We start from the raw sequence: 27,782 nt of genomic DNA on the forward strand, positions 1-27,782 counted from the left end.
CCTTACACCTATCTAGGTTGAACTCCACCTGCCACTTCTCAGCCCAGTTTTACATCCTATCAATGTCCCTCTGTAACCTCTGACAGCCCTCTACACTATCCACAACACCCCCAACCTTTGTGTCATCAGCAAATTTATTAACCCATCCCTCCACTTCCTCATCCAGGTCACTTATAAAAATCACAAAGAGTAGGGGTCCCAGAACAGATCCCTGAGGCGCACCACTGGTCGCCGACCTCCATGCAGAATATGACCCGTCTACAACCAGTCTTTGCCTTCTGTGAGCAAGCTAATTCTGGATCCACAAAGCAATGTCCCCTTGGATCCCATGCCTCCTTGCTTTCTCAATAAGCCTTGCATGGGGTACCTTATCAAATGCCTTGCTGAAATCCATATACACTACTTCTACTGATCCACCTCCATCGATGTGTTTAGTCACATCCTCAGAAAATTCGATCAGTCTCATGAGGCACGACCTGCCTTTGACAAAGCCATACTGACTATTCCTAATCATATTATGCCTCTCCAAATGTTCATAAATCCTGCATCTCAGGATCTTTTCCATCAACTTACCAACCACTGAAGTAAGACTCACTGGTGTATAATGTCCTGAGCTGTCTCTACTCCCTTTCTTGAATAAGGGAACAACTTCCACAACCCTCCAATCCTCCTGAACCTCTCCTGTCCCCACTGATGATGCAAAGATCATTGCCAGAGGTTCATCAATTTCCTCCCTCGCTTCCCTTGCGAGGGGATTATCTATCATTGGGACTAAGGCGGGTTACAACTGAGGTGAAACACTGATACTAGGCTATTATTGAATTCTAACAGTAACTGTAGGTTGAGATATTCTAACCAAATTAATCACTGGGTTTATGGCCCTGTGACTGAGTTACCAGTGGGCTTTGATACCCTGATTGGGTGATTGCCGTGCCTGAGGTGTTTTGACTGGGCTATCATTGAGCTGAGACACTGTTACTGGGATATCACTGAGAAACAGTAGTAACTGGGTCATCCGTGGGCTGAGAGACAAGGTGACTAGGTTATCACTGGGTCCTAGGCAATGACAGGTTAAGACTGGTCCAAGAAACTAACCAGGTTTAAGTCTAAGACACTGCAACTGAGTGAGGTCTGGTAGGAGACTGAATATTCCAGTATAATGGCTGTCTTTAGGAAGCAGTGTTGTGTTAAAGTTTAAAAGATTTTCTCAGACTGAATTATGAGACACTTAAATCTCCACACTCCTGCTGTCTATTATTAGCATAACTTATATTAAAGTATATTCATCAGACAACCTGTTTCTGATACTTGGAAATTACTTTAGATATCATAACCCAATTGGAATAATTAATTGATTTATTATTGTCAATATGAATCAAGGTATACTGTTAACAGATCGATTCATTACACAGTATATTGAGGTAGAACAAAGTAAACCTAACAGAGTGCAAAGAAAGTACCCTTTGAGCCACGCCACCCAGCAACCCCCAATTTAACCCTAGCCTAATCACAGGACAATTTACAATGACCAATTAACCTATCAGCTGGTACGGCTTTGGACTGTGGGAGGAAACCGGAACACCCGGAGGAAACCCACGCGGTCGCGGGGGAGAACATACAAACTCCTTACAGGCAGTGGCGGGAATTGAAGCTGGGTTGGTGGTATTGTAAAGTGTTGTGATACTGTGCTGCCCCGATTTGACAATATGGTACAAGGTCACAGCTAGGTAGACCATAATGGAATTGCAGTAGAAGGCAAGTGAAGGATTCCAATTCGTGTGATCAGAGTTTGGGCTGAAATTGGCATTGCGTCTTCACTCTTAAAGCCTTGCCTCATTTACACAGGACTTCTTTCTGAGTGGGAAACTCAGAGACTTCCTAGTCAGGAAAGGAACACTACAGATGCTAATATTTTGATCTACTGCGGCAGTACCCTGAATACAATTGCTTTGGCTCTTCACCTCACATTGATGGTGTCTCAGTGCATGCATCTAATGCGCTGTTTAATGATGGAAAGGTCCTCTCCCCACCACAGCCCCACAACCCCCACACTCCAATTCAAAATATGCCAGGAATCCCTTGGATCCAACTTGGGTTCTGCTGTTCAATTTAGAGCACACCACTTCTGAATCAAAGTCATTTGTCTGCCTAATTGTCAGCTCAGAGGAGTCCACAACGACATCTCAGTTTCCTACTATACTCCCAAGGTAACATTTATGTCTAAAAATGAAAACAATTATGCTATGTATGGAATCTTGCTCCATTGGAAACCTGACAAGAATACCCCACTCTTTGCACACATAAGGTCCCAATATACGGATATTTATTATTATTTGTACTGTTCATCTTTGGAATCCAGTTTCACCGACACTTGGCGATACATCTCAGCATTTTAAACGCTACAGGAGAAGGTCATGAAAGTGCCACTGTTGCAAAGGTATTTATTACTCTTCTCCTTTCATCACTTGATTTGCTCTCTGTTGAACTTGGCAGAAAACAATGCCCTCTTAAGTGCCATAGAGCTCGGCCAAGCAAACTCGCTGGGACAAATTGCATGCTAAATCTTCCCCAGATGTGAATTATTTCTATATCCTAATGGTTGCTTTGATGAGAAAAGCAGTTCAGCATCAGAAGTGGGCTGAGATTAACTAAATCAGAGTACAGCCACACAGAAATGGCAGCGATCCCAAGTCCAATGTAGTTATGCGGAACACATTCAGTCTTAAGATACAAGACATAAGACATAGGAGCAGAATTATGCCATTTGGCCCATCAGGTCTGCTCCACCATTCCATCATGGCTGATTTATCAGTCCCATTTTCCTGTCTTCTCCCCATAACCTTTGACATATTGACTAATCAAGTACCTATCAACCTCCACTTTAAATACACCTAATAACGTGGCCTAGGTAGCCGCCTACACCAATGAATTCCACTGACTCATCACTCTCTGATAAAGAAATTCCTCCTTATCTCTGTTCTAAAGGAACATTCTTCTACTCTGAGGCTGCACCCTCTGGTCCTCAACCTCCTCCCTGTAGGAAACATCCTCTCCACATCCACCCTAACTAGACTTCTCAATATTTTGCAGGTTTCAATGGGACCCCCTCCCCCTCTTTCTTCTAAACTCCAGCGAGTACAGGGTCAGAGCCATCAAATACTCCTCATACGTTAACACTTTCATTCTCAGGATCATTCCTGTGAACCTCCTCTGGAACCTCTCCAACGCCAGTCCATCCCTTCTTAGATAAGGGACCCAAATACTGCTCGCAGTACTCCAAGCACAGTCTGTCCAATGCCTTATAAAGCCGCATCAGTAGCTTCTAAACAATAGATAACTGAGGAGATTTTTTTTCGGTGGAGGAAGTGATTTTATTTTATAATTCTTATAGATTAATAGATTAGCATAAAAATATAGATTATAAATATATAAATATAGAATAATAGATTAGCATAAAAAGATTCTTTTACTAGAACATCATCTGCATACTAATAAGCCATTCAGGAAAAAATTCTCTATTTGGAGAATGGTAAGAATTTTTCCACTGCTGTTTGTGAGACCCTGTTGTGTTAATCTAAGCTCCCCATGTTATGGCAGTACAACTCATTGGACCTACGGTTAGAGATACAAATCACTTCATCTTACAAGCACAGCTTGGCCAGTGAATATCATGGATTCCAAAAGTAGCTTGTCCCGTGAAGCAGTTTGATTTTAGAGTCTAAAGCCGAGAATTGAATTTCACTTATCTTTATTGGTCTAAGAGGATGTTGCTTGGTTGGCATCCGTCTGTCTCGAAAGACAATGGGTGACTTGATAGAGGTATTTAAAATTATGAGGGGGATAGATAGAGTTGACGTGGATAGGCTTTGAGAGTGGGGGAGATGCAAACAAGAGGACATGAGTTGAGAGTGAAAGGGCAAAAGTTTAGGGGTAACATGAGGGGAAACTTCTTTACTCAGAGAGTGGTAGCTGTGTGGAACGAGCTTCCAGCAGAAGTGGTTGAGGCAGGTTCAATGTTGTCATTTAAAGTTAAATTGGACAACTATATGGACAGGAAAGGAATAGATGGTTATGGGCTGAGTGCAGGTCAGTGGGACTAGATGAGAGTAAGAGTTCGGCATGGACTAGAAGGGCCGAGATGGCCTCTTTCCGTGCTGTAATTGTTATATGGTTATATATGATCATCATCACAAGCCTGGGTGGAAGGTATGAAGATCCTGAGATGCCCAGTCATCAAGATCCCCCTCTTGGCTTCACTGGAGGGTTCCAAAGGAAAGTGAAGCCATACGTTTGGTACCAGCTTGGCTGCAGGAGCTGCCGGAAGGATGTTCAATGACGTCCAGTCACCTGAGGGGCTTCCCTTGGGATTTGCTGTCTGGGTTTGCTCCCGCAGCCTTTGTCTCCACTGAGGCTGCCCACAAGGCTGTAGGGCTATTTACCCGTAGTTGGGGATCTGGTTCACGAGCACCAGGCGTGTCCACAGAGCGGTTCAGGCAGCTGTCAAAGATGCACTTGAGAGAAAGCCAGAGAGGTCATGAGGGAGGAAGCAATGGAAATATGCATTCATGAGATTAGAGGAAAGATGGAGCAGGATTGTGTGTTGAATGGCCTGTTTCTCTGTTTCCAATGCAATACAACCTCTGTGATTTAGTTAATTACCAAATGCATACAATAATGCTAAATGAACTCTTAAGCTTAGTGGCTGAATTAGAAAAAAAACCATCGGTGGATGTTCAGCTTAAATGTTTGCATGGAAATCATTCTGTATAGATTTTGAAGTGTTTGCATCCATTTTTGTTTTAAAACGCATCAATCAGGAAATTGGATTGGACATCTCCTGTGGCAATTCACCCTGATACAGTATTATTTCTCAGTGTGATTATCATGGAGTCAGCTCACATTAACATTGCTCAGCTATGCTCTAGAGAACAGTGTGTGATGGTTTAACAATGAAAACAAAAACATCAGAATCAGAATCAGGTTTAATATCACTGGCATATATCATGAAATGTGTTGTTTGGTGTGGTAGCAGTACAATGTAAAACATATCGATTTTTGGTGCAACTGTAATGAAAACCAATTTCCCTCGGGATCAATAAAGTATGACTATGACTATAACAATAGAAAAAACATGAATTACTGTAAGTGTGTGTATATATATATATCGTTAAATTAAATAAGTAGTGCAAAATAAAAATTAACAAGTAGTGAGGTAGTGTTTATGGGTTCAATGTCCATTCAGAAATCGGATGGCAGTGGGAAAGAAGCTGTTCCTGAATCGTTGAGTGAGTGCCTTCTGGCTTCTGTACCTCCTTCCTGATGGTAGTAATGAGAACAGGGCAAGACCTGGGTGAAAGGGATCCTTAATGATGGATGCCACCTTTTTGAGGTTTTTCTCCTTGAAGACATCCTGGATACTACCAGTGTGATTTTTTAAAGTAAGACTATCTCACTATAATGCCTCCTTATTTGGCATCATATTATCCGCTTACTGTGTGTCAAATGGCTGTTGTGACGCACCTAGTATGGCAGTGTAGTGTCACTCTCACTCTCACTTTCAGGTTTCACCACTGGCCAGCAGGCTTGCAAAAAGGAGAGCTGAATGTGTAAGTCTCTCCCTGCCAGTGCATAGCCTCCCCAACAGCAAGCCTCCTGCAGTGCCTCCTCGCTGGCGACACATGGAAACTGAACTCCTTTCGGACTCAGGCTGAACTACAGAGGACAGGAGGGAGGCCTGGCCCATGCACACATGGCACTCAGGCCCACCAGCGTGTCGACACACCCTGGTGCTCGTGAACCAGATCCCCAGCTATGGGTAAATAGCCCCACTGCCTTGTGGGCAGCCTCAGGAGAGACAAAGGCTATTGGAGTAAACCCAGACAGCAAATCCGGAGAGGAGCCCCTGAGGCAGCTGGATGTCATTGAACATCCTTCCGGCAGCTCCTGCAGCCAAGCTGGTGCCAAACATATTGCCCCATAAGCTTTCCTTTGGACTACACCAGTGAGGCTGAGAGGGGGATCTTGGCGACTGGCTATCTCAGGATCCCCATACCTTCCACCCAGACTTGTGATGATGATCATCATCACCCATTGTCCTTCGAGACAGACAGATGCCAACCAAGCAACATCCTCTTAGACCAACAAAAAGTCAGAAGGCAGGGAAGTTTGGCCAGGTAGATTCAGAATTGGCTTGCCTGCAGAAGGCAGAGGGTGGTGGTGGAGGGAGTACATTTGGATTGGAGGGTTGCGACTAGTGGTGTCCCACAAGGATCGGTTCTGGGACCTCTACTTTTCGTGATTTTTAATAACGACCTGGATGTGGGGGTAGAAGGGTGGGTTGGCAAGTTTGCAGACGACACAAAGTTTGGTGGTGTTGTAGATAGTGTAGAGGATTGTCGAAGATTGCAGCGAGACATTGATAGGATGCAGAAGTGGGCTGAGAAGTGGCAGATGGAGTTCAACCCGGAGAAGTGTGAGGTGGTACATTTTGGAAGGACAGAATCCAAGGCAGAGTACAAAGTAAATGGCAGGGTACTTGGTAGTGTGAAGGAGCAGAGGGAACTGGGGGTACATGTCCACAGATTCCTGAAAGTTGCCTCACAGGTGGATAGGGTAGTTAAGAAAGCTTATGGGGTGTTAGCTTTCATAAGTCGAGGGATAGACTTAAAGAGCCGCGAGGTAATGATGTAGCTCTATAAAACTCTGGTTAGGCCACACTTGGAGTACTGTGTCCAGTTCTGGTCACCTCACTATAGGAAGGATGTGGAAGCATTGGAAAGGGTACAGAGGAGATTTACCAGGATGCTGCCTGGTTTAGAGAGTATGCATTATGATCAGAGATTAAGGGAGCTAGGGCTTTACTCTTTGGAGAGAAGGAGGATGACAGGAGACATGATAGAGGTATACAAGATATTAAGAGGAATAGATAGAGTGGATAGCTAGCCCCTCTTCCCTAGGGCACCACTGCTCAATACAAGGGGACATGGCTTTAAGGTAAGGGGTGGGAAGTTCAAGGGGGATATTAGAGGAAGGTTTTTTACTCGGAGAGTGGTTGGTGCATGGAATACACTGCCTGAGTCGGTGGTGGAGGCAGATACACTAGTGAGATTTAAGAGACTACTGGACAGCTATATGGAGGAATTTAAGGTGGGAGGTTATATGGGAGGCAGGGTTTGAGGGTTGGCACAACAATGTGGGCTGAAGGGCCTGTACTGTGCTGTACTATTCTATGTTCTATAAAAATATGTGAAAGTCAATTCTCGGCTTTAGACTCTAAAGTTAAGCTGCGTCACGGGACAAGCTACTTTTGGAATCCATGATATTCTCTGACCAAGCCGTGTTTGTAAGGTGAAAATGATTGGTATTTATATAGCACCTTCCATAACCACAGGTCCAATGAGTTGCACTGATTTAACATGGGGAGCTTAGATTAACACAACAGAGTCTCACAAACAGCTGTGGAAAAATTAACTACCTGAGGTAAAGCATTAGTGACGTTAGAAAGGGAATAGATTTTCCCTGTTTAGTCTGCATATGAACAGCATGAATTACTTTTCCAAGTGTATAGCAATTCCCCCGAGGAGTGTGGTCTGGGAACTGAGTAGCACACCTACAGTATATCCATGTGCTCCTTCCCTTCTACCATTTGGTTCTTGAACCAACCTGCACAACCCTAATCATCAGCCCAGCCCAGTAGAGCAACACCCTCTCCACTTTGTACTACAATAGACTTTTCAAGGTTCAAGATTGTTTAAAGCCAATACCAGAACAAAAATGTATAGGAGAACGAAATAATCAGGATCTGACAAAGCACAAAAAAACAAAATAAGACAGAGAATACATTAATAAAAACCATAAATTACAATAAAAATTAAATATTAAAAATGAATTAAATAAGCAGTGCAAAAGAGTAGGGGAAAATACTGAGGTTCATGGGTTCATTGTCTATTCAGAAATCTGATGGTGGAGGAGCGGAGCTGTTCTTGAAATGTTGAGTGTGTGCCTTTGGGCTTTTTGTACCTCCAGGATGGCAGCAATGAGAGGAGGAGGACGGGGATCCATAATGATGGATACTGTCTCTTTGAGGCATGAGTCCTTGAAGATGTCCTGGATGCTGGGGAGCCAAAAGCCCATCATGGAGCTGACTGAGTTTACAACTTTCTGCAGCTTATTTCGATCCTGCGCAGTGCTCCCCCACCCCCCCATACCAGATGATGCTGCAGCAGCTAGAACGTTCTCCTTGGTATACCTGTAGAAACTTGCGAAAGCCTTTGGTGACATACCAAATCTTCTCAAACCCCTAATGGAATACAGCCACTGCAATTCTTCTTTGTAATTGCATCAATATATTGAGCCCAGGATAGACCCTAAGAGATGTTGACTCCCAGTAATTTGAAACCACTTACCCTTTGCACTCCTAATCCCTCGATGAGGACTGGAGTCTGTTCCCTCAACCTACCCTTCCTGAAGTCCAGAATCAATTTGTTGGTTTACTGACATTGAGTGCAAGGTTGTTACTGCAGCACCATTCAGCCAACCTTCCTGTACACATCCTCGTCACCATCTGAAAGTGGGTGGAGCTGTTGATCAGCCTTACTGTTCGGGGAATGTTACTGTTTTTTTGAACCTGGTGGTCCTGGTATGGATGCTATGATGGGAATAAGCCAAACAGTCCATGAACAGGGCAGGTGGCCTTTTACCGGCACCTTTCTGTATATATTATGTTCTTTCTTGTACTGTATAATTTATGTTTTCCTTTCGAATGTTGTGTCTTTGATGCTATATACTTGTGGTGTAACTGCAAGTAGGTCATTTCATTACACCTCTGCATACATGTACTTGTGCCGAGGACAATAAACTTGATTTTGACTTTGTTATAATTAGAAATGAGAAGAAGTCAATTAGATTCTTGACATTTGCTCTAACAAGATGATGCTCAGTTCTGGTGGAGCAAGTTGATGAAGTGACCTTCAGCCTTCTACTTCCTAAAGGTACTTACTCTGGTCACAGCGTTGGGCAGTAAAACCTGCCTCACAGATGCACTGTCCAGTGATGACATGGCAGCTCCCATCACTGTTCCTGCAGTCACAAGCGCTCAAACAGTCTGGACCCCATTGGCCGGCATCGCAGGCTTAAAATAAACAAAAGCAACAGTCATTGTCCTGGGCTATGTACCAACAAGGCTCAGAATTTACTGGTTGCACTTGCCAGCACACACATAGTCAATACAGATGGATAGGGTAGTTAAGAAAGCTTATGGGGTGTTAGCTTTCATAAGTCGAGGGATAGAGTTTAAAAGTCGCGATGTAATGATGCAGCTCTATAAAACTCTGGTTGGGCCACACTTGGAGTACTGTGTCCAGTTCTAGTCGCCTCACTGTAGGAAGGATGTGGAAGCATTGGAAAGGGTACAGAGGAGATTTACCAGGATGCTGTCTGGTTTAGAGAGTATGCATTATGATCAGAGATTAAGGGAGCTAGAGCTGTACTCTTTGGAGAGAAGGAGGATGAGAGGAGACATGATAGAGGTGTATAAGATAATAAGAGGAATAGATAGAGTGGATGGCCAGCACCTCTTCCCCAGGGCACCACTGCTCAATACAAGAGGACATGGCTTTAAGGTAAGGGGTGGGAAGTTCAAGGGGGATATTAGAGGAAGGTTTTTTACTCAGAGAAGTGGTTGGTGTGTGGAATGCACTGCCTGAGTCAGTGGTGGAGGCAGATACACCAGTGAAGTTTAAGAGATTACTAGACAGGTATATGGAGGAATTTAAGGTGGGGGGTTATATGGGAGGCAGGGTCTGAGAGTCAGCACAACATTGTGGGCCAAAGGGCCTGTACTGTGCTATACTATTCCATGTTCTAATATCTTGGGATTACCACTGACTCAAGTTTTAAACTGGGCAAACATATCAACACTTGAAAACCAGACTGGCCAGTGGATGAACAATCTATAGCCTTAAGACTCCTCAAAATGGTTCAACAATACTCAACAGTCTTCTGAGTGTTCATCAGTACCACCCATCTCAATAGGGCATCTCCAGTGCTCAAACGTGCAGAGTGCCCCCGCCTCTGAACTCAGTGCCCATCTTTTTAACCTCTGCCAGGCCACGGCCATGAGAGATGGAACTTACAGAACACTGCCCAGGAGCTCCAACCTGTGAACATTCCAGCTAAGGAAGGAAAGGTGAAATGATGGGGAAAGTCTCACCACTCAGTTTTCATCCTCATCACATACTTTGCCTTCCGTCTCCTCCTGACCACGAGTACACCATCGGCACAGAGGTGAGTAGTCCCATATAAAGCCTTAGGGACAATGAATACAATCTTACATTGTCCCAATACAGTCCCTTTCCTAGGGCACTTTATACTGCATCGTAGCATCCAGCATGTTAGTAATGTGAGCAACACACACAAAATGCTGGAGAAACTCAGCAGGTCAGGCGGCATCTGTACGGGAAATAAATAGTCGTTGTTTTGGGCTGAGACCACCTGACTCGTTGAGTTCTTCCAGTGTTTTGTGTGTCTTATTCAAGATACCTCGTATCTGCAGAATCTCTGGTGCCATTAAAAATATGAACTGGATTGTTACCACCTACCAGTTTTGGCCATCTTAGGTTTTATGCCTTAATAATAACCAGAGTATATGGAACAGACCAAATTATAGAATAAATTTAGATTCAAATTCAGATTTATTTACCACATGTACATCGAAACGTACAACCAACACACCCAAGGATGTGCTGGAGGCAGTCCACACATGTTGCCACAAAAAACGTGCCCACCATGTTTAGAGGAACAGCACAAGCAGCGAAAACAATAACAAAACAAAGTAACACAGCAAAACGAGCCCCTTTGCCATCCTCTCAGCCACTCACACATATAGACAGATCTCCAAGCCCAGGACAGGCCACTTCAGGGCTTCCAGTCCTTGGGCGCAGGTTCATTTGCGCCACTGCCTGTAAGGAGCTTGTACGTTCTTCCCCCTGGTTTTGTCCGGGTGCTCCGGTTTCCTCCCACATTCCGAAGAGGTACAGGTTAATAGTTCAATTGCTTAGGTCACATGGGTGCAATTTGGCGGCGCAGGCTCACTGGGCCAGAGGGCCTGTTACAATTTTGTGTCTCTAAACTGAACGCAGGGTACTGAAAGTCTGCCCCAACAGGCTGTGCATGTTAGGATAACTGGAGCTTTCAGGACTGGGGGGTGGGGGATGGGATTTGCTTCAGGTTTCAGGGAACATGTTGAAAAGCTGGGTGAAAGTTGCAGAAACGGTCATTTATGACATAACCAGTATTGCAGAAGGCTCAAGAAACTTAAGGCTCGGTCAGGTATTTCCAACACAAGTACCGTATCCCGACTGTCTAATACAGATGCTGCTGTGCATTAAATAATGCTTCAGATGGTTCAGGCAACAGTTCACTTTCCATGTCACAATAAAAACTATTTGCATTGGAAAAGCACCTTCTGTATAATAAGGGTACCACACAGGTGTGATCAAGCAAAGTTAGATCGATCCAAAGAAAGACAGCCAATTGTTTTGGCAAATTATTGTTTAAAAAAGATCCTAAAAGACAGAGGTGCTGAGAAGTTCTGGAGCTAGCCAACTGTGAGTGGCTCCTACCTCTCCTGCAGTTGTGGCCAGTCCATCCTGGAGAGCACTTACAGCGTCCTGTGACAGGGTCACACTGCCCCTTGTTCTCACATCCACATTGCATTTGACAGCCCGGGCCATATCGGCCTGCTTGGCAAACTGCGAAAGAAAACAGACTCCAGTCAGGATTCTTGAAAATATCACAAGGAAAATATTACAGTTAACACAGAGATTAACTTTGTCTCATTTTACACTTGATTCAATTGTTCTCTAATGTCTAACTTTGTAATAATATCCCTGTTTTCCAAGATGTAGTTGGCTGGCATTGTGGATCCCCTTTGTGTTGGGCACGTGGCCAAGTGGTTAAGGCTTCATCTAGTGATCTGAAGGTCACTAGTTCGAGCCTCAGCTGAGGCAGCGTGTTGTGTCCTGGAGCAAGGCACTTAACCACACATTGCTCTAGTGTCTGTGCAAGGAGTGGCACCCCACGAAGACTTCCAATCTGCGCCTTGTAAGGCATGAAAATGCCTGACGTAGGCCTTTCATGGTCTGAGTCAACGTTCCCCTGAGGAAAGGAAGCTGGTGGTGTCAGGTAGGAGAAGAGAAAGAAGTCTAGACAGATCTAGCAGCTGAGTTCAACCAAAGAGTCGCAACATTTGAGTTTGAGGACTAGGGGTGGTGATAGGCAAGAAGGATTAATTAGCTAAGAAGAATTTGTGAAGGTCATGAGGGGCTGGGAAGAGCTGGTCACTGAGTAAAACAAAACATTAGTGTCTCTGGAGCTTGAGTAAAAATCCAAAGGCGGGAGATGAAGAGCAGGGAATCTGGCAGGGTACAGACACTGAAAGGTTAACAGTGAGACAGCACAGTGAACGCAGGCAAGGCAGTTGCATTCCTTCATCACACTGTAACATTAGAGCGGTGGGAAAGATGGAAAGAAAAATCTGTACAAGATCCCAGAATCTTGTCATGGGACAGACCCCCACTCACATTTGATGAATTACAGACCCCGACCCAAGTTCTCAGCATTGTGTTGATGGACAGGTGTTACACCTGCAGTGTGGAACCTGGCGGAAATGTATTGCTGGGTTATACCAACTTGCTTGGGTGAGCTGCAGTCATCAGAATAGTGAGTAATCAGTTCTGGAGAGTTGACATCAGAAGAGAGACTCCTGGGGAATTCCTGGCAATTAACTCTGCATGATCTTGAGATCATGTTGAAATGGTTGATTTCAGCCAACTGTGCCAGAGCACAGATATTCCCAGTTCTTCAGAATCAACAAAGTTGCATAGAAGCAGGAATCTGGGTAGTGGAAATCTGAATGTTTCTCCCTTAGAAAGTTACTGAGAACAAAATGAGAAATTTCATACCAGGAGTTAAATTCAGGCAGATGGCAAGGAAGTAGATCTATTTTCAGACGCCACCTCCCAACAATGGCAAACATCGATGATGGAAATCACAATTCCCCTCATCCTTTCGCCCTTTGAAAATCAGGTGTTTGGTGTCAAAGACCCAACAAGGATTTTTTAAAGGCTCCTTGAAGAAGGGCAATATCGTCACTGACGCTTGAGAATCCCTGGTCATGAGCATTGAAGGTGGAGAAGTAACATTCAGGGGGACCCTGAGTCCATCACAGGGAAAGCCCTGCCCACCATTGAGCATATCTACAAAGAGCACTGGCACAAGAAAGCAGCATCCTTCATCAAGAGCACCCACCATCAGGGCCACGTTTTCCTTTGGTCTAATGTGAATGCCTGCAAGAAAATGAATCTCAGGGTAGTATGTGGTGATATATACGCACTTTGATAATAAATTTACTTTGAATTTTGGGAACTTTGAGTCTATATGTGAGGATCACACAAAAGCCTGGCTCAAACACTGAACCAGCACACCCAATCCCTAATTCTCCATTTTTCTGTCTTGTTTTATTTATTTAGAGTTACAGCTTGGAAAAGCAACCCACCAATTTACCCCTAGCCTAGTCACAGGTCAATTTACAATGACCAAATAACCTATGAACTGGTACGGCTTTGGGCTGTGGGAGGATACCAGAGCACCCGAAGGAAACACTCGCGGTTCGTGGGGAGGACGTAGAAAGTCCTATCAGACGACGCAGGAATTGAACTCTGAACTCCGGCACCTCGAGCTGTAACAGCATTGCTCTAACCACTACTCTACAGTGGCGCATCCGAAATTTTTCGATCAAACACCGGCCATATCAGCCACCTCAGACACAAAGGACAGGTTTGGGGTCTGTAGTTCATCAAAGCTGCAGAAAAAGTAAGTGGGAGTCCTTTCCATGACACGATTTCACAATCCAAGATTTGTATATCAGGAAGACTGTAGGGAATATTGGGAAGCAGTGGTTCATTCCCAACATGGCACCTTAACTAAAATTGGTTAGTGAATGCCTAAAAAGTTAAGTAAGAAGATGTGGTTATTATCTGAGAGGCGGATCAGACTCAAAAGACTAAATCCCCTCTTTCAGACAAGAAATATAAAGGGGAATGAATTATAGAATAAGCCAGTGTGATGGAGAGCACTCGGTAAACGTATTCTTTACAGATGAGCTTTTACACACATACATTAACAACGCCTTGTCATTCTGACCGGAGGAAACAGTGGCTGGAGTTGCTTAGCACTTTAGTGCTCAGGTGTTTATTAGATGCATTGAGAAACAAACTTACAAAAATTAGGGAAAATAGTGAAAACTGCCAAGTTAACAAAAAGATATCTACCAGAAAAGACAGTAACAGCTCCATAGCTTGTCCAGTGTGAACTCAATATGTTTCTCCTATTGAGAGTGATGAGTCCCATTTATCAGGCCCCAGGGCATACCATCATTAATTACCAATAAAGTTAACTTAAGACTACACATGAATTAGAATGTGATTCACCGCACAAAATGCAGGGTGCACCCCACAATCGTACTGCAAAATAAATAGAAGCATCCAAACAACATATACGCACTTACACACCCCCATTACTAAAGAAATTGAATATTCCACTGTGTATAAAGGGAAGGCAGCACAAACCCATCCAGAGCGCGCCAGCTCGGTTTAAAACCCATTATGAGACATTGAAGTGCGCACACGCAGCACAGCGACAGTAGATTGACAAGGCAATGTTGTTGTGCGTGTGAACGCGCGTGCATAAGGAATGTGTTTACCGAGTGCTCTCCATCACAGTCAGGAACATTTTTGAGACACAGTAAACTGCAGATGCTGGAATCTGGAGCGCAAAACAATCTGGTGGAGGAACTCAGGGGGTCGAGCAGCTTTGGGGCGGGGGGAGGAATCCAAGTCGAAACACTACAGCAAGACTGAGTGTGGAAAGGGAAAGTCTCTTCCACAGAACGTCTCCACTCACAGCACACACCCCCACCCTGATCTCCCTCTCCACTCTCAGTCCTGATGAAGGGTTTTGACTTAAAATATCAACGACTCTTTTATCAGCACCCCCCCCCCCACCGCCCCCGGTTCTCCAGACCTTGCTTGACTCACTGAGCTCCTGGAACCAATTATTTGTTGCTCCAGGAACATCTTAGTAGTTCTCTTCCACAAGCCGAGTACCTACTGTTTTGACAGAGTTTCCCAATGAATCCTGGTGGGCAGGTGCACTGGCCTGTCTCCTTATTACAGGTCCCATTGTTCTGACAGGCAGGGCAGCTCTCCTGGCAGCCCAGGCCCCAGTAGCCTGGTGGGCAATCTGTGGAGAGAAATCAAAATGGCGTAAATGGTTGCAGCAGGACGGTGGAAACAACTGACCAGAGTTGATGGTCCTTAAACTGAGACAGGGCCTAACTAGAAATGCGTAGCTACATAATTTTTCAATAAGTATTTCCAACAGTAAAGAAGATGGCCGAATAACTGTTAAAAAGCAGCTTCAATTCTGCCTGTTCTGGGAGGTTTGCAACCAGCCTTTCTCTCCTTCTGTCAGAGGTCATTGGATCACATTGTGGACCATTGTTCGACGTAGGACCAGATACCCTCTGGTACGCTGCCACAGGGAGTCTGGATGAAGAGCGTTTGCTGACTATTCACGGGACTTCACTTCAAAGGGCTCAGCATAGATAATGAATTTGGTTCTTGGGACAAGTTATTTGCAAATAATCATGTAAAACCTGCAGAGAAAATTTAGGCCTTGCTGGTATTAATTTTAGTCGGCAGTAATACCATAAAAGTAAGCAATCAACATATTAAAGTAATCATCTCCATTCAGTGGTTATCTCTTTCAATTGTTTGCAGGTGTGTCTAGAGCTCATCACTTCAACATGGACAGGAACATGGGTAGGGAATATTTAGACAGCCCTGGGAAAATGGGACTGGCTTAGATGAGCAAATGGGTCGGCAAGTACAGTATGAGTTGGGCCGAAAGGCCTGCATTAATCTATGACTCCATGGCACTGAGGTGACCAAAGAGAACATGCTAAAGGTGGCATCCATCATAAAAGACCCCCACCACCTGGGTCATGCCTTGTTTTCATTGCTACCATCAGGAAAGAGGTACAGAAGCCTGAAGGCACACACTCAACAACTAGACTACTAGACAGATATATGGAGGAATTTAAGGTGGGGGGTTATATGGGAGGCAGGGTTTAAGGGTTGGCACAACATTGTGGGCCAAAGGGCCTGTACTGCGCTGTACTATTCTATGTTCTATATTCAACGATTCAGGAACAGCTTCTTTCCCTCCGCCATCCGATTTCTGAATGGACATTGAACCCATGAACACTGCCTCACTACCTAGTTAACTATATAATATATACACACACTATCTGTGTTCACAGGTTTTTTCTGTTATTATGTATTGCAATGTACTGCTGTTGCAAAGCCAACTATTTCAAACTTGATTCTGATTTAGATTCTGAAAAATACCATTCAAAGGTCCATTCATGGCTAAAATCAACTCAGGTGTGAAATGACTAAGTGTGGGATAAGAACAGAATTACTTGCCCAAACGTAGAGCTTTTCTGCTTCACTCCTGGTTACAACACACGGTCAGAGCTAATTATCCTCAAAAAAGTGTGTCAGTGTGTCATTGCCTGAAGGAGTTAGCTTGAGTGACATTACTAAATTTTGCTTTGTATTTGAAGCTATCCTGCTTTGCGTATTACTACAGAAAGCATAATTTCTGTTATTTTCATATTTCAAAATCCATTTGTTCTTTTGATTCAGCTGAGACAACATCAGTGAAGGATGATGATTCTGAACCAACCCCTGCCCTCTCACCGTTTTTGCAGCCAAGACCAGTTCTGCCGGCGGGGCAGACACATTCTCCAGTCATCCGGTGACACGGGGCTCCCCCACAGTCACATGTCTGCAAACAGTTGGCTCCAAACTTGTTGTTGGAACATTCTGCAATCGAGATGGCAGAGGCAATCAGCCAGTTGGCATACTATCACTTAATTTCTCCCTGTTGATTGCTGTCCCTACCTCATTCAACCAAGCTTCATTACACAGTAAAAATCTGGAACTTTACAAGACCATTACATTAGGGCCTGTCATCTGGTAAGTCTGCTGTCAAGCACATGATGCTGACTGGGGATCCAGACAGACCTGGTTAGTAATTTTAAGTAGCAAAAAAAAGTGAGTAAGAGTCAGGTCAAATGTTCCTTGTACCATTATAATTCTCCCACCTTCAGACTCAGTTCTGATTGTAAGAGGCAGGCAACACAGCAGATGTAGCTCAGTATGAAATCAAGTCAAGTCAAGTTTATAGTCCTTTAACTATATACTTGTATACTATCAAATGAGACATCATTTCCCCAGGCCAGGGTGCACAACACAGTAGTACACCTAAGATGTATATAACACACAATAACTTATGAAACTAAGAATAAAAATTACAAATTAATTTTGCAAAAACAAACAAATTAAAGTTCATAGTTTAAAAATTGTAAGGTACAGAACAAATTAACAGGTGACACTTTGAATGCAATGCATCAGGGAGTTCAGAAGCTGCAAGACCTGAGGGAAGAAGTTGTTTCCCATCCTGACCGTTCTTGTCTCCTGCCTGATGGTAAAATGTCAAAGAGGATGCTGGACGGATGGGTAGGATCCTTGATAATTCAAAGAACCCTGCACATGCAGCACTCCTGATAAATGTCCCAACAGATGGCAGGGAGACCCCTGGTATCCTCTCGGCCATTGTCACAGAACTTTGTAAGGACTTTCCTATGAGGCACTATGAGGTAATATGATTTTAATGCTCGTTGTTGTACAGCCTGAGAAGATTACTCTTTGTAAGCTTCAGGCTATTGGGACCGGAGACGAGTGTCAGGCCAGTTCTGCTCACTGCTCCATGACGTTTACTCTGCTCCTCGTTGAACTGAGACTGAGGCTGCGGGCCTGCCCCAGCTGTTCCGGGCCTTGTGTCTGAGGACTCACTTTCAACCTAAATGCTATTTGCTTACTTTTATTGTTTGTACAATTTGTGTGTTTTTTTCCCTCTTCCCCCACATATTGTGTGTTTGTCAGTTTTTATTAATGGTTCTTTTGGGTTTCTTATTTTGTGACTGCCTGAAAGGAGACAAATTTCAAGGTTGTATAATATAGGTATTCTTTGATAATAAATGTACGAGGGGTGATTGTTAAGTTGGTGGCCTAAGGTAGAAGTAGTCAATTTTAGAAAACCTAGCACATTTATTTTTCGACATAGTTCCCTACTACATGTAAACACTTAGTCCAGCGGTCGTGGAGCATACGGATCCCTTCTTTGTAGAAGTGGTCCACAGCAGGGGTGATTGATAAGTTTGTGGCCTATGGTAGAAGGAGATGAGTTATTAGCTTCAAACTTTCTGCATTATCACTCAAAGAGTTGAACTGCACCTGCATGTAACGAGAGTGTCTTGGACCTCCTGGTGGTCCACAGCAGGGATGATTAATGAGTTTGCGGCCTAAGGTAGAAGGAGATAAGTTATACAGCTCTCGTTACATGCTCGTGTAGTTCAACTCTTTGAGTGATAATGCAGAAAGTTTGAAGATCTTTCTTCTCTTTCTACCTTAGGCCACGAACTTATCAATCACCCTTGCTGTGGACCACTTCCCGGGGGTCCAAGACGCCGACTTCTACAAAGAAGGGATCCGTATGCTCCACAACCGCTGGACTAAGTGTGTAAATGTAGGAAAAATAAATGTGCTAGATTTTCTAAAAAGACTCCTTCTACCTTAGACCACAAACTTATCAATCACCCCTCATACTTTGAACTTTGAACTCTGAACTCAGAGTGACCAGATGAAAAGATTGTGCATGTGTGTGCGTGCGTGCATGTGTGCGTGTGTGTGTGTGTGTGTGTGTGCGTGTGCGTGTGTGTGCGTGCGTGTGTACGTGTGTGCGTGTGCGTGTGTGTGCGTGCATGCGTGTGTGTGTGTGTGTGCGTGTGTGTGTGTTTTTCAGATTCTCTAACATCTGCTGAAGTTTTTAGTGTCACGTGGAAGAAAAGGCCACTTGGCAACATCTTTGAAACACCCCTGATGTCATAGTAGCATTGACCAATTAGAATAACCATTGTCAGTCCATCAGAAAACAGGGAGCTCAGTCACTAACAAGCAGCTCCAGCAGGACAAGGTGTGAGATTTAACGCATCTGACTGAATTCTGCACTGAGAATTGAGGCACACCAAAGATCAGGAGGGGACATTGAGGAAGATCTGGATGGAGGGTGGGATTGAGGATGAGTAAGGATTGGAAAGGTGAGTAGCAAGAGAGGGGCACACCTAGAAGGAGAAGGTGAGTGGAGGTGCTTGAATTGAGAGAACAGATTGGGAAAGAGGCCTTTCTCAATGTGTGGAGGTGGTAGATGTTCATTAAGTAAATGTACATGATTGAGTTACACTCAGTAGCCACTTTATTACGTACCTCCTGTACAATGTTTCCTATAAGGTGTGTGCACGCACACATCTTTTGCTCCTAGCACGCAAAAAGATTGTCACCCTCTACCTTGTGGGCATGTTAAGTATATTTCATGATCGCACACAATCACATTTCCTTTATTTCCTGCATTCACCAGCAACTTTGATGTATGTTGCTTGAATTTCCAGCATCTGCAGAATTCCTGTTGATCACATTTCCTTTTCTAGGTTCTGATGTGGACAGCGTTGACAATGTGCAGTTTGCCATAATCTGTCTGCAGATTTTAGAACTGACTTATTTATACTCTTTTCATAGAAGAAATCATTCAGTGTGCAGAAAACTGCAGAGCACAAGGTTTTTTTGCACACTGGTCGTTACTCCTGTACCTAATAAAGTGGCCACTGAGTGTGTGTTCTGGTCTTCTGGTGTGGTAGCCCATTCGCTTCGAGATTCAGCGTGTTGTGCATTCAGAGCTGCTATTCTGCACACCACTGTTGTAACTCGTGGTTATTTGAGTTACTGTCACTGTCAGCTTGAACCAGTCTGGCTGTTCTCCTCTGATCTTTGTCATTAATAAGGCTTTTTTCGCCCACAGAACTGCCTCTCACAGGATATTTTTTTTGTATCTTGCACCATTCTCTGTGAACTCTAGAGACTGTTGTGCATGAAAATCCCAGAAAGTCACCAGTTTCTGAGATACTCAAACCACCCCATCTGGCACCAACAATCATTTCATGGTCAAAATCACTTAGATCACATTTCTTCCACATTCTGATGTTTGGTCTGAGCAACAGCTGAACACTTGACCATGTCTGCATGCTTTTATGCTCCCACATGATTGGCTGATTAGATATTTGCATTAACGAACAGGTGTACAGGTGTATCTAATAAAGTGGCCACTGAGAGTAGACCTGCACTGTGCGCATGTGTCTCTGTGACTGTGTCTATGGCTACTAGATTTCAATTGTTTCTATTGGGAAGACCAGTATTAGAAAGGGAATGAACTTTGTCCAGTTGCCAAATACTCATCACATAATCCTGGGTGAAAATACATACACCTCCTTCTGCTCTTTCCTAATTTAGCTTTAAAAATCAAAAAAGTTAACGAAAAATATCCATTTACCAAGACACCATACGTTTCACGTCCAATGGGATTAAGTGTATATGGGAAAAGGGACTTGCGCGCGGGCTGACCCCAGAACAATTTTTTCTGATTTGATTTAATTTAATGCAAAATGACTCATTTCACTGAATACTTCAATGCTTCATTGTACATGTGACAAATAAAGTTAACCTTAAGTAGCAAATACCACAGCTCCTAAAAATACAATGTAACTTGAGTAGGAAAAATTTGTGACAAAGTGCATTTGAATGTAGATTGCAGTTGCCAATGTTGTATTTCATAAAATCGGAACAGGTTCTGGGTGGAGTTTGCTTTGCATAGACTCAGGATTGTATGGCTAGGGTTCTAGTGATTCCTTTTCAATGGGACGAATGCTCCAAGGATAGTTTGTAACTTACTTCAGAGGACCGGCCCCAGAGGATGCCCAGTCCCATATCAGCCATCTTGGAGCCCACAGTTATCGTTTTTGTTCAATGTCTGTGGGCTCTAGGACGACTGATATGGTCACAGACCGCAATATGTGAGGCACAAGGCACTGATTGAATGTGTCAATGGGTAACACAGGAGGTGGCTCACTCTTCCCGACATTTTCATTGGACTATTGCACACTTCTGATGGAGAGATTTGATGTTCTCAGTACCTCTCTGGTAGTCCCCCTTTTTTTGAGAGGTCATGGACCAGGAACTCCTGCAAATCATTGGATTTGCTATTTTCTTTTTCAGGGATGGTCCTGAAGTATTTTCCCTATCTGCCTAGCAGTTCCTGATGGTGACAGAGCTCAGTGAAATAGAAAATCTTTGTTTCAAGAATTCTAATGTTGGACATGCATCTATGGATTCTATGTTGGACATTAGAATATAGACTGCCCATTGGAACCAGACACAGTATAAATCCAGAATAACAGCCCCAGTATCTAAGCTTTAGGGGATGCTGGTAATGGTTCAATTCATCTGTGGAGGCAAAGCAAACTAACAGCTTTCCATTCATCCTACGGATTAATTCCACACCAAAGGGATTATTGAAAGTAGCACACCAAAGCAAATGCATAGAGTTAGATTACAGGTCAGCCTCGTTGAACAAACTCACTGAGCTGAACAAAGGAATAATCTGAAAGTATTATGAGTGAGAACATCATGTTAAAGCAACAAGTACTAGCTTAGTGCATACTCAAGCTTTTGTTCAGCATACAAAATATGTACAGTTGAATTCCCCCTCACACTGATCAAATGACTCGTCTAAGTCCTAATAGTAGAGATTTCACATGAACGGGACCTCAGTCCAGTTTTTGAAAGCCAGTTCACTCAATACAAAACAGGCCTGAACTTGCTGGTGTTTGCTGGACTGTGCTGGCATGGATGGTAGAGAATGAGGCATTTCCAGCAGATGATTTGGAATAAAGTCCTGATGTCAATTGGACCATCCTCTACCTTGGGAGTGTTTGGTAGTGACGCTAAGCGCCAAAATGGTTACCATTCTCCAGTCTATTGAGTAGTCATCTCAACGGATAGAATGACGCGGAACGGAAAAAGCTGCTGAGCAACTGGCTTCCCGCAGCTTTTAAACCAGAAAAGGAACTTCAAAGGTAAATTAGTTACATGGGTGTAGATGAATTTACAGGTGAATGTATGCTTTTAATGAACACATTTGTAGATATTATGTCAAACTGTATTTTAATAAGCTTGAGGTTCCCACTTCAAGAGGAGCCTGCTGAGAATCTCATTATAACCATCATGAGAGTGGGAAAAGAGCAAGCAGGAGCCAACTGAGGTGGCTCAGGATCTTGCCTTTGATCTACATGGCTCTTGCCAGAATTTTGGGCTTTTATTGTCCATTGTAAAAGAAAATATTAGCAGCTATTTATCAATTTTATAACCTTTATGATCTTTTATGAGCAGAGAAGTTTACAGCTCAGTGCTCTTACTGTAGTCATGGTTGAGGTGGCAACAAGCACTAATATGAACAAGTGACCAGCACCCATCTGTAGCACTCTATACTTTTTCATTCAGGCAATGGATTTACTCTTCTTGCAATCATCTGTCTAAAGGGGATATTGCACTGTTTAAATTACTTAATATTAGTATCCAATGGGTAATAGAAAAGAAAAGAATAACATGAGGCTTTCAAGGAGCCAAGCAGACCCAATTTCTTCAACTAAATTTGAGGAGAAATATCTTAAATTGGCAGTAAATTAAAAAAGGATTAAAAGTTTTGTGTTGTGTGCTTTTACTCAATCCCTGATCACCAGAACTTCCTGTCTGCTCTGGACGGATACTTGCAATACCTTCTTGCCATTAGGTATCAGAATTGTAACTTGCTTTGACACTTTGGAATGACTGGCTTCATTCTTTGCTGTATCAGCCTATGCTCAGTCCTTTCAATCTGCCATCCCCCTCGACCACAGGTGATCAAGTAGACTGCATTCTCCGCATTACTGGATGAGCGAAGCTTATCCAGTTTGAACAGTGGTGTATGCAGGTGTGAGTAATTGTGGGGGAACTGTTCTCCTGGATATCTGAGAGGGAATCTTCCTGATGTACCCTATGCATCAGGGTCACTGAGGATTTAGGGTACACCCATAATGGCCTGTTTGATTACAGGATAAAATTACAATAACAGAAATCAAATGTAAACTTCAAGAAAGTTGAAAGCAAAAGGCTTGGTCTATCTGAAGAGTTTATTACTGAAAAAAAGTTTCAGTGAAAACTTTCATGAACAAATTCTCCATTTTCTCTGCCTCAGCGGAATGAAGGTCAAGCCAACATCTGAAGCAAACAGGGTAAATGTTGGAAAAACTCAGCAGATTAGACCTTGGCAGACCTATAACATTTACTGTTTCCATTTATACAGAAGCTGCCTGACCAGCTGAGTCTTTCCAGCATTTTCTATTTTAGTTTCACATTTCCAGCATCGGTAGATTTTAGTTTTATTATTATGGCACAAAGGGAATTTGGTTGCACAATTAGCACCATGATGGGTTTACAGTTTATTGAGCTCATCTGAGAATCTTATTTATTTATTTGTTGAGATACAGTGAGGAGTAGGCTCTTCCAGCCTTTCGAGCCACACCGCCCAGCAATATCTCAACTTAATCCTAGCCTAATCACGGGACAATTTACAATGACTAATTAACCTACCAATCAGTATGGTTTGGACTGTGGGAGGAAATTGGAGCACTCAGAGGAAATCCATGCAGTCACTGGGGAGAATGTACAAACTCGTTACACGCAGTGGCAAGAATTGAACCCTGGGTCACCTGTATTGTAAAGCGTTGTGCTAACCACTACGCTACCGTGCCATCCATACCTCACAATCCATTTCGACCTGGGTGCATGGACAAAAAAGCACAAAATTATGGTATTTATTTCTTCCAACAGGTTTCACAAATTTAAAAAAAAATCTGAGGTGCTGAAATATTGCCAAGAATATTGCTGTATGGTTTCTATTTTCCAAGGCAATTTTTTATAGGCACGTCAAAGTTCCTGAACCATTAATGAATACCAGAGCTGTCAACATGGGGGAAATTTGATCTAGGAGGTTTGAGCCCTATAATAAGAAACTGTCTGATGCCAAAATGTGAACATGGTTAAAGCTGAAGTGTTGATTTCAAAGGGGAAATTTTTATTCACTTGTCATTCTTCTCTTGCACTTTCCTTTCTGTTTCAGGGTCAGGTCAATTTGAGAATCATGTCTTGATTAGCTATGAAAGCAGTGCTTTTCCAGCAAACAAAGCACGTGTAAGACAAATATTAGAAGTGCTAACATCATAGCTTGAAGAGAGAAGGCACAGGCTTTCACAGTATTGACGACCCGATCTGCTGCCTCTGATAGATTGCTCTGTGTAAAAATTGGCTGTTGTGTTTCCTACACTGAACCAAAAGCTACTCAGAACATAGCACACAGAACACCTCAGCACAGTACAGGCCCTTCGGCCCATGATGTTGTGCCAAACTTTTAACCAATTCTAAGATCAATTTAACCCTTCTCTTCTACATAGCCTTCCATTTTTCTATCATCCATGTGCCCATCTAAGAGTTTCTCTAATGCCCCTCATGACCTACTTCTCACGTCAGCCCTAATAGCGCTTTCCACACACTCACTCTTCTGTGTAAAAAACTTATCTATGACGTTCCCTATACTTTCCTCCAATCACCTTAAAATTCCGCCCCGGGAAAAAGCCTCTGGCTATCCGCTCGATCCATGCCTCTTACCATCTTGTATACCTCTATCAAGTCACCTCTTGGAATCCTTTACTCCAAAGAGAAAAGTCTGAGCTTGCTCACCCTAGCCTCGTAAGATATATTCTCTAATTTAGGCAGCATCCTGGTAAATCTCTGCTGGAGCCTCTCTAATGCTTCTGCATCCTTTCTATACTGAGACTAGAAATGAACACAATTATCCTGGTCTAATAGTCCTGACGAAGGGTCTCGGCCTGAAACGTCGACTGTACCTCTTCCTACAGATGCTGTTTGGCCTGCTGCGTTCACCAGCAACTTTGATGTATGTTGCTTGAATTTCCAGCATCTGCAGAATTCCTGTTGTTTATATCCTGGTCTAACCAGGGTTTCAAAGAGTTGCAACGTTACCTTGCAGTTCTTGAACTCAACAACCCCTGACTAATGAAGGCCAACACACCATACACCTTCTGAACAACCCTATCAACTTAGCTGAGGTTTGGGAAGTCCTAGGATTGTAGAACATGCAATATCAATGCAAATCTCTTTTTTTTAAAAGGAATTTCACCAGCATTGCAAAGTTTTATTTCAATTTGTACCTGGAGTAAGGAAATCAGGACAGGCAAGTGCAATCCCACTCACAGACATCAGGTCAACTGTGGCTGTGTAGCTGGTATGTCACCAAAGGCTCCAGTGCATTATAACTGGTTGCATCACCATCTGGTACGAAGGGGCCACTTCGCAGGATCAGAATAAGTTGCAGAGGGTTGCAAACTGAGCCAGCTCCATCATAGGCACTAGACTTCCCAGCAATTAGGACATCTTCAAAAGGCAATGCCTCAAAAAGATGGCATCCATCATAAAGGAAGTCCCTCAACCAGGACATGCCCTCCTCTGATTGCTACCATCAGGGAGGAGGTACAGAAGCCTGAGGGCACACACTCAATGATTCAGCAACAGCTTCTTCCCCACTGCCATCAGATTTCTGAATGTATATTAAACCCAGGAACACTATATTGTTGCTCTCTTTTTGCACTGCCACAAAAGAACTAATTTCACAACATATGTCAGTGATATTAAACCTGATTCTAAAACACAGAAACACAGAAAATAGGTGCAGGAGTAGGCCATTCAGCCCTTCGAGCCTGCACCGCCATTCAGTATGATCATGGCTGATCATCCAACTCAGAACCCTGTACCAGCCTTCCCTCCATACCCACTGATCCCTTTAGCCACAAGGGCCATATCTAACTCCCTCTTAAATATAGCCAATGAACTGGCCTCAACTGTTTCCTGTGGTAGAGAATTCCACAGATTCACCACTCTCTGTGTGAAGTTTTTCTAATCTCAGTCCTAAAAGGCTTCCCCTTTATCCTCAAACTGTGACCCCTCGTTCTGGACTTCCCCAACATCAGGAACAATCTTCCTGCATCTAGCCTGTCCAATCCCTTTAGGATTTTATACGCTTCAATAAGGTCCCCCTCAATCTTCTAAATTCCAATGAGTATAAGCCTAGTTCATCCAGTCTTTCATCATATGAAAGTCCTGCCATCCCATGTGAAAATGAAAAGAAATCTAGTATTGATTAATTCAAGGCTTCAACTCTCAAGTCTTCAACTTCGGTAAGTCGATTATTGATATTTAATGACATATTTGAGATGTTGGTTTTAATACTTCACCACTTTGCAAGTATTGCTAGCTACTTATTGTCCAGCTATCTAATGCAACTGTTGTGGCATTGCTCCTGGCTGTGTGAAGCTGTCCTGACCAATCCCCTTAAGATGAAGTATTACTTGAGGGGAACAGATCAAATAATTGCAGCTGTTTGTAAAGTCAATGGGTCAATGAGAACTGCTCGGAAATCTCAGGTTCCAGGTGATCGTCAATTTGTGACCTTGACCTGGGTTGTGTACCTCTGTAGCTGGCTGTTTCCGGGAGAACCAGCAGCTAACAGCATTGCAAAGTTCAGCGCATTCCTGACCCCCACTGACTGATGTAACTTATACAATCCTGAGATGTTGATCTAGTTAGAAAAAGTCAAAAAGCAAAGGTAAGTAGTTGTATTTTTCCTTTGCTTTAAGTACTATTAATGTTTTTAATTAATGTGTTTTTAAATAAATACAATTTTTATTTCCTTTAAGTTATTTTTAAATTTATTTCAATAAATCCACCACCCAACGCCTACTTGCCGGTAGTGGGCAGCTCGACATCTTGGGACAACAGTGTCAGGAAAGGGTACCTGGTCAATTCGACTCACTGAGCCATAATAGATTAGAACAGTTTGGAGGATTGTATGCAGACTGAGTCAAATGTGATCCAGCCCTTTCTTGTTCTGTAGTCAGAATGAGAAATGTACATTATTACTTACAGGAAATGAACTGAGCTTCATGTAATAATTGTTGCTTGATTGGTCCATTGTGAGTAAATTATTTTCTTTACTGGAAGTACAGAGGGGTGGGATAATGCTGCTTCCTCGAAATCTCACTAAATCGGGTTCAATCCTGACCTCCAGTGGTGCCTGCGTGGAGTTAGATGAACGTGTGGGATCCCCCAGGAGCTCTGCTTTCCCCCCCTTTCCAAATCAGTTACTGTAAATTACCCCAGTGTGGGTGGGTTGCAGGAGAATCAGGGTGGAGATGATGAATATGTGAGAGGCAATAGGTTACATACAATAAGCAGGGGACTGGGGTTGATGATATTGTTCTGGGAGCTGGAATATTCTCGACGAGCTGAATGCCTTCCTTCTATACAGAGTTACATACAGTATGTTTGAGTTCATTAGAGAAGATACATAAATGCAAGCTGTTGCATTACATTGAGCCATGCATTTAGGGTCGAGGTTGCATATCAACGTCCGAGAAAACAGGACCTGGAAATTTGACCAAAGTGGCATCCCAATAAATTGCATGCTCAGTCCTATACATCACATGCAGTAAAGTATTACTGTCCCATCTCCTAGATCCCTATTGGCAGCCATGCCTCAACATCACTAGTAACGGACCCAAGCAATAAAGTCCAAGGCTTTAAGTTTCTTAGACCTGC

At 43.3% G+C, this 27,782-nt stretch overlaps 1 protein-coding gene across 4 annotated transcripts in view; it reads right to left on the reverse strand.

Moving 5' to 3' along the window:
• LOC134337716 (multiple epidermal growth factor-like domains protein 6) overlaps positions 1-27,782 on the reverse strand; it is a 456,826-nt gene that overhangs the window by 51,190 nt on the left and 377,854 nt on the right. For all 4 annotated transcript variants that reach the window (XM_063032924.1, XM_063032923.1, XM_063032922.1 and 1 more), the window contains 4 exons: positions 16,824-16,949; positions 15,169-15,300; positions 11,622-11,750; positions 8,999-9,130 (listed from right to left, as the gene is read on the reverse strand). In XM_063032924.1, the coding sequence (XP_062888994.1) occupies positions 8,999-9,130; positions 11,622-11,750; positions 15,169-15,300; positions 16,824-16,949 (519 nt within the window). The remainder of the gene's footprint in view (positions 1-8,998; positions 9,131-11,621; positions 11,751-15,168; positions 15,301-16,823; positions 16,950-27,782) is intronic.

This window comes from Mobula hypostoma, chromosome 25, assembly GCF_963921235.1.
Source record: "Mobula hypostoma chromosome 25, sMobHyp1.1, whole genome shotgun sequence".
In the NCBI taxonomy this organism is placed as follows: Eukaryota; Metazoa; Chordata; class Chondrichthyes; order Myliobatiformes; family Myliobatidae; genus Mobula; species Mobula hypostoma.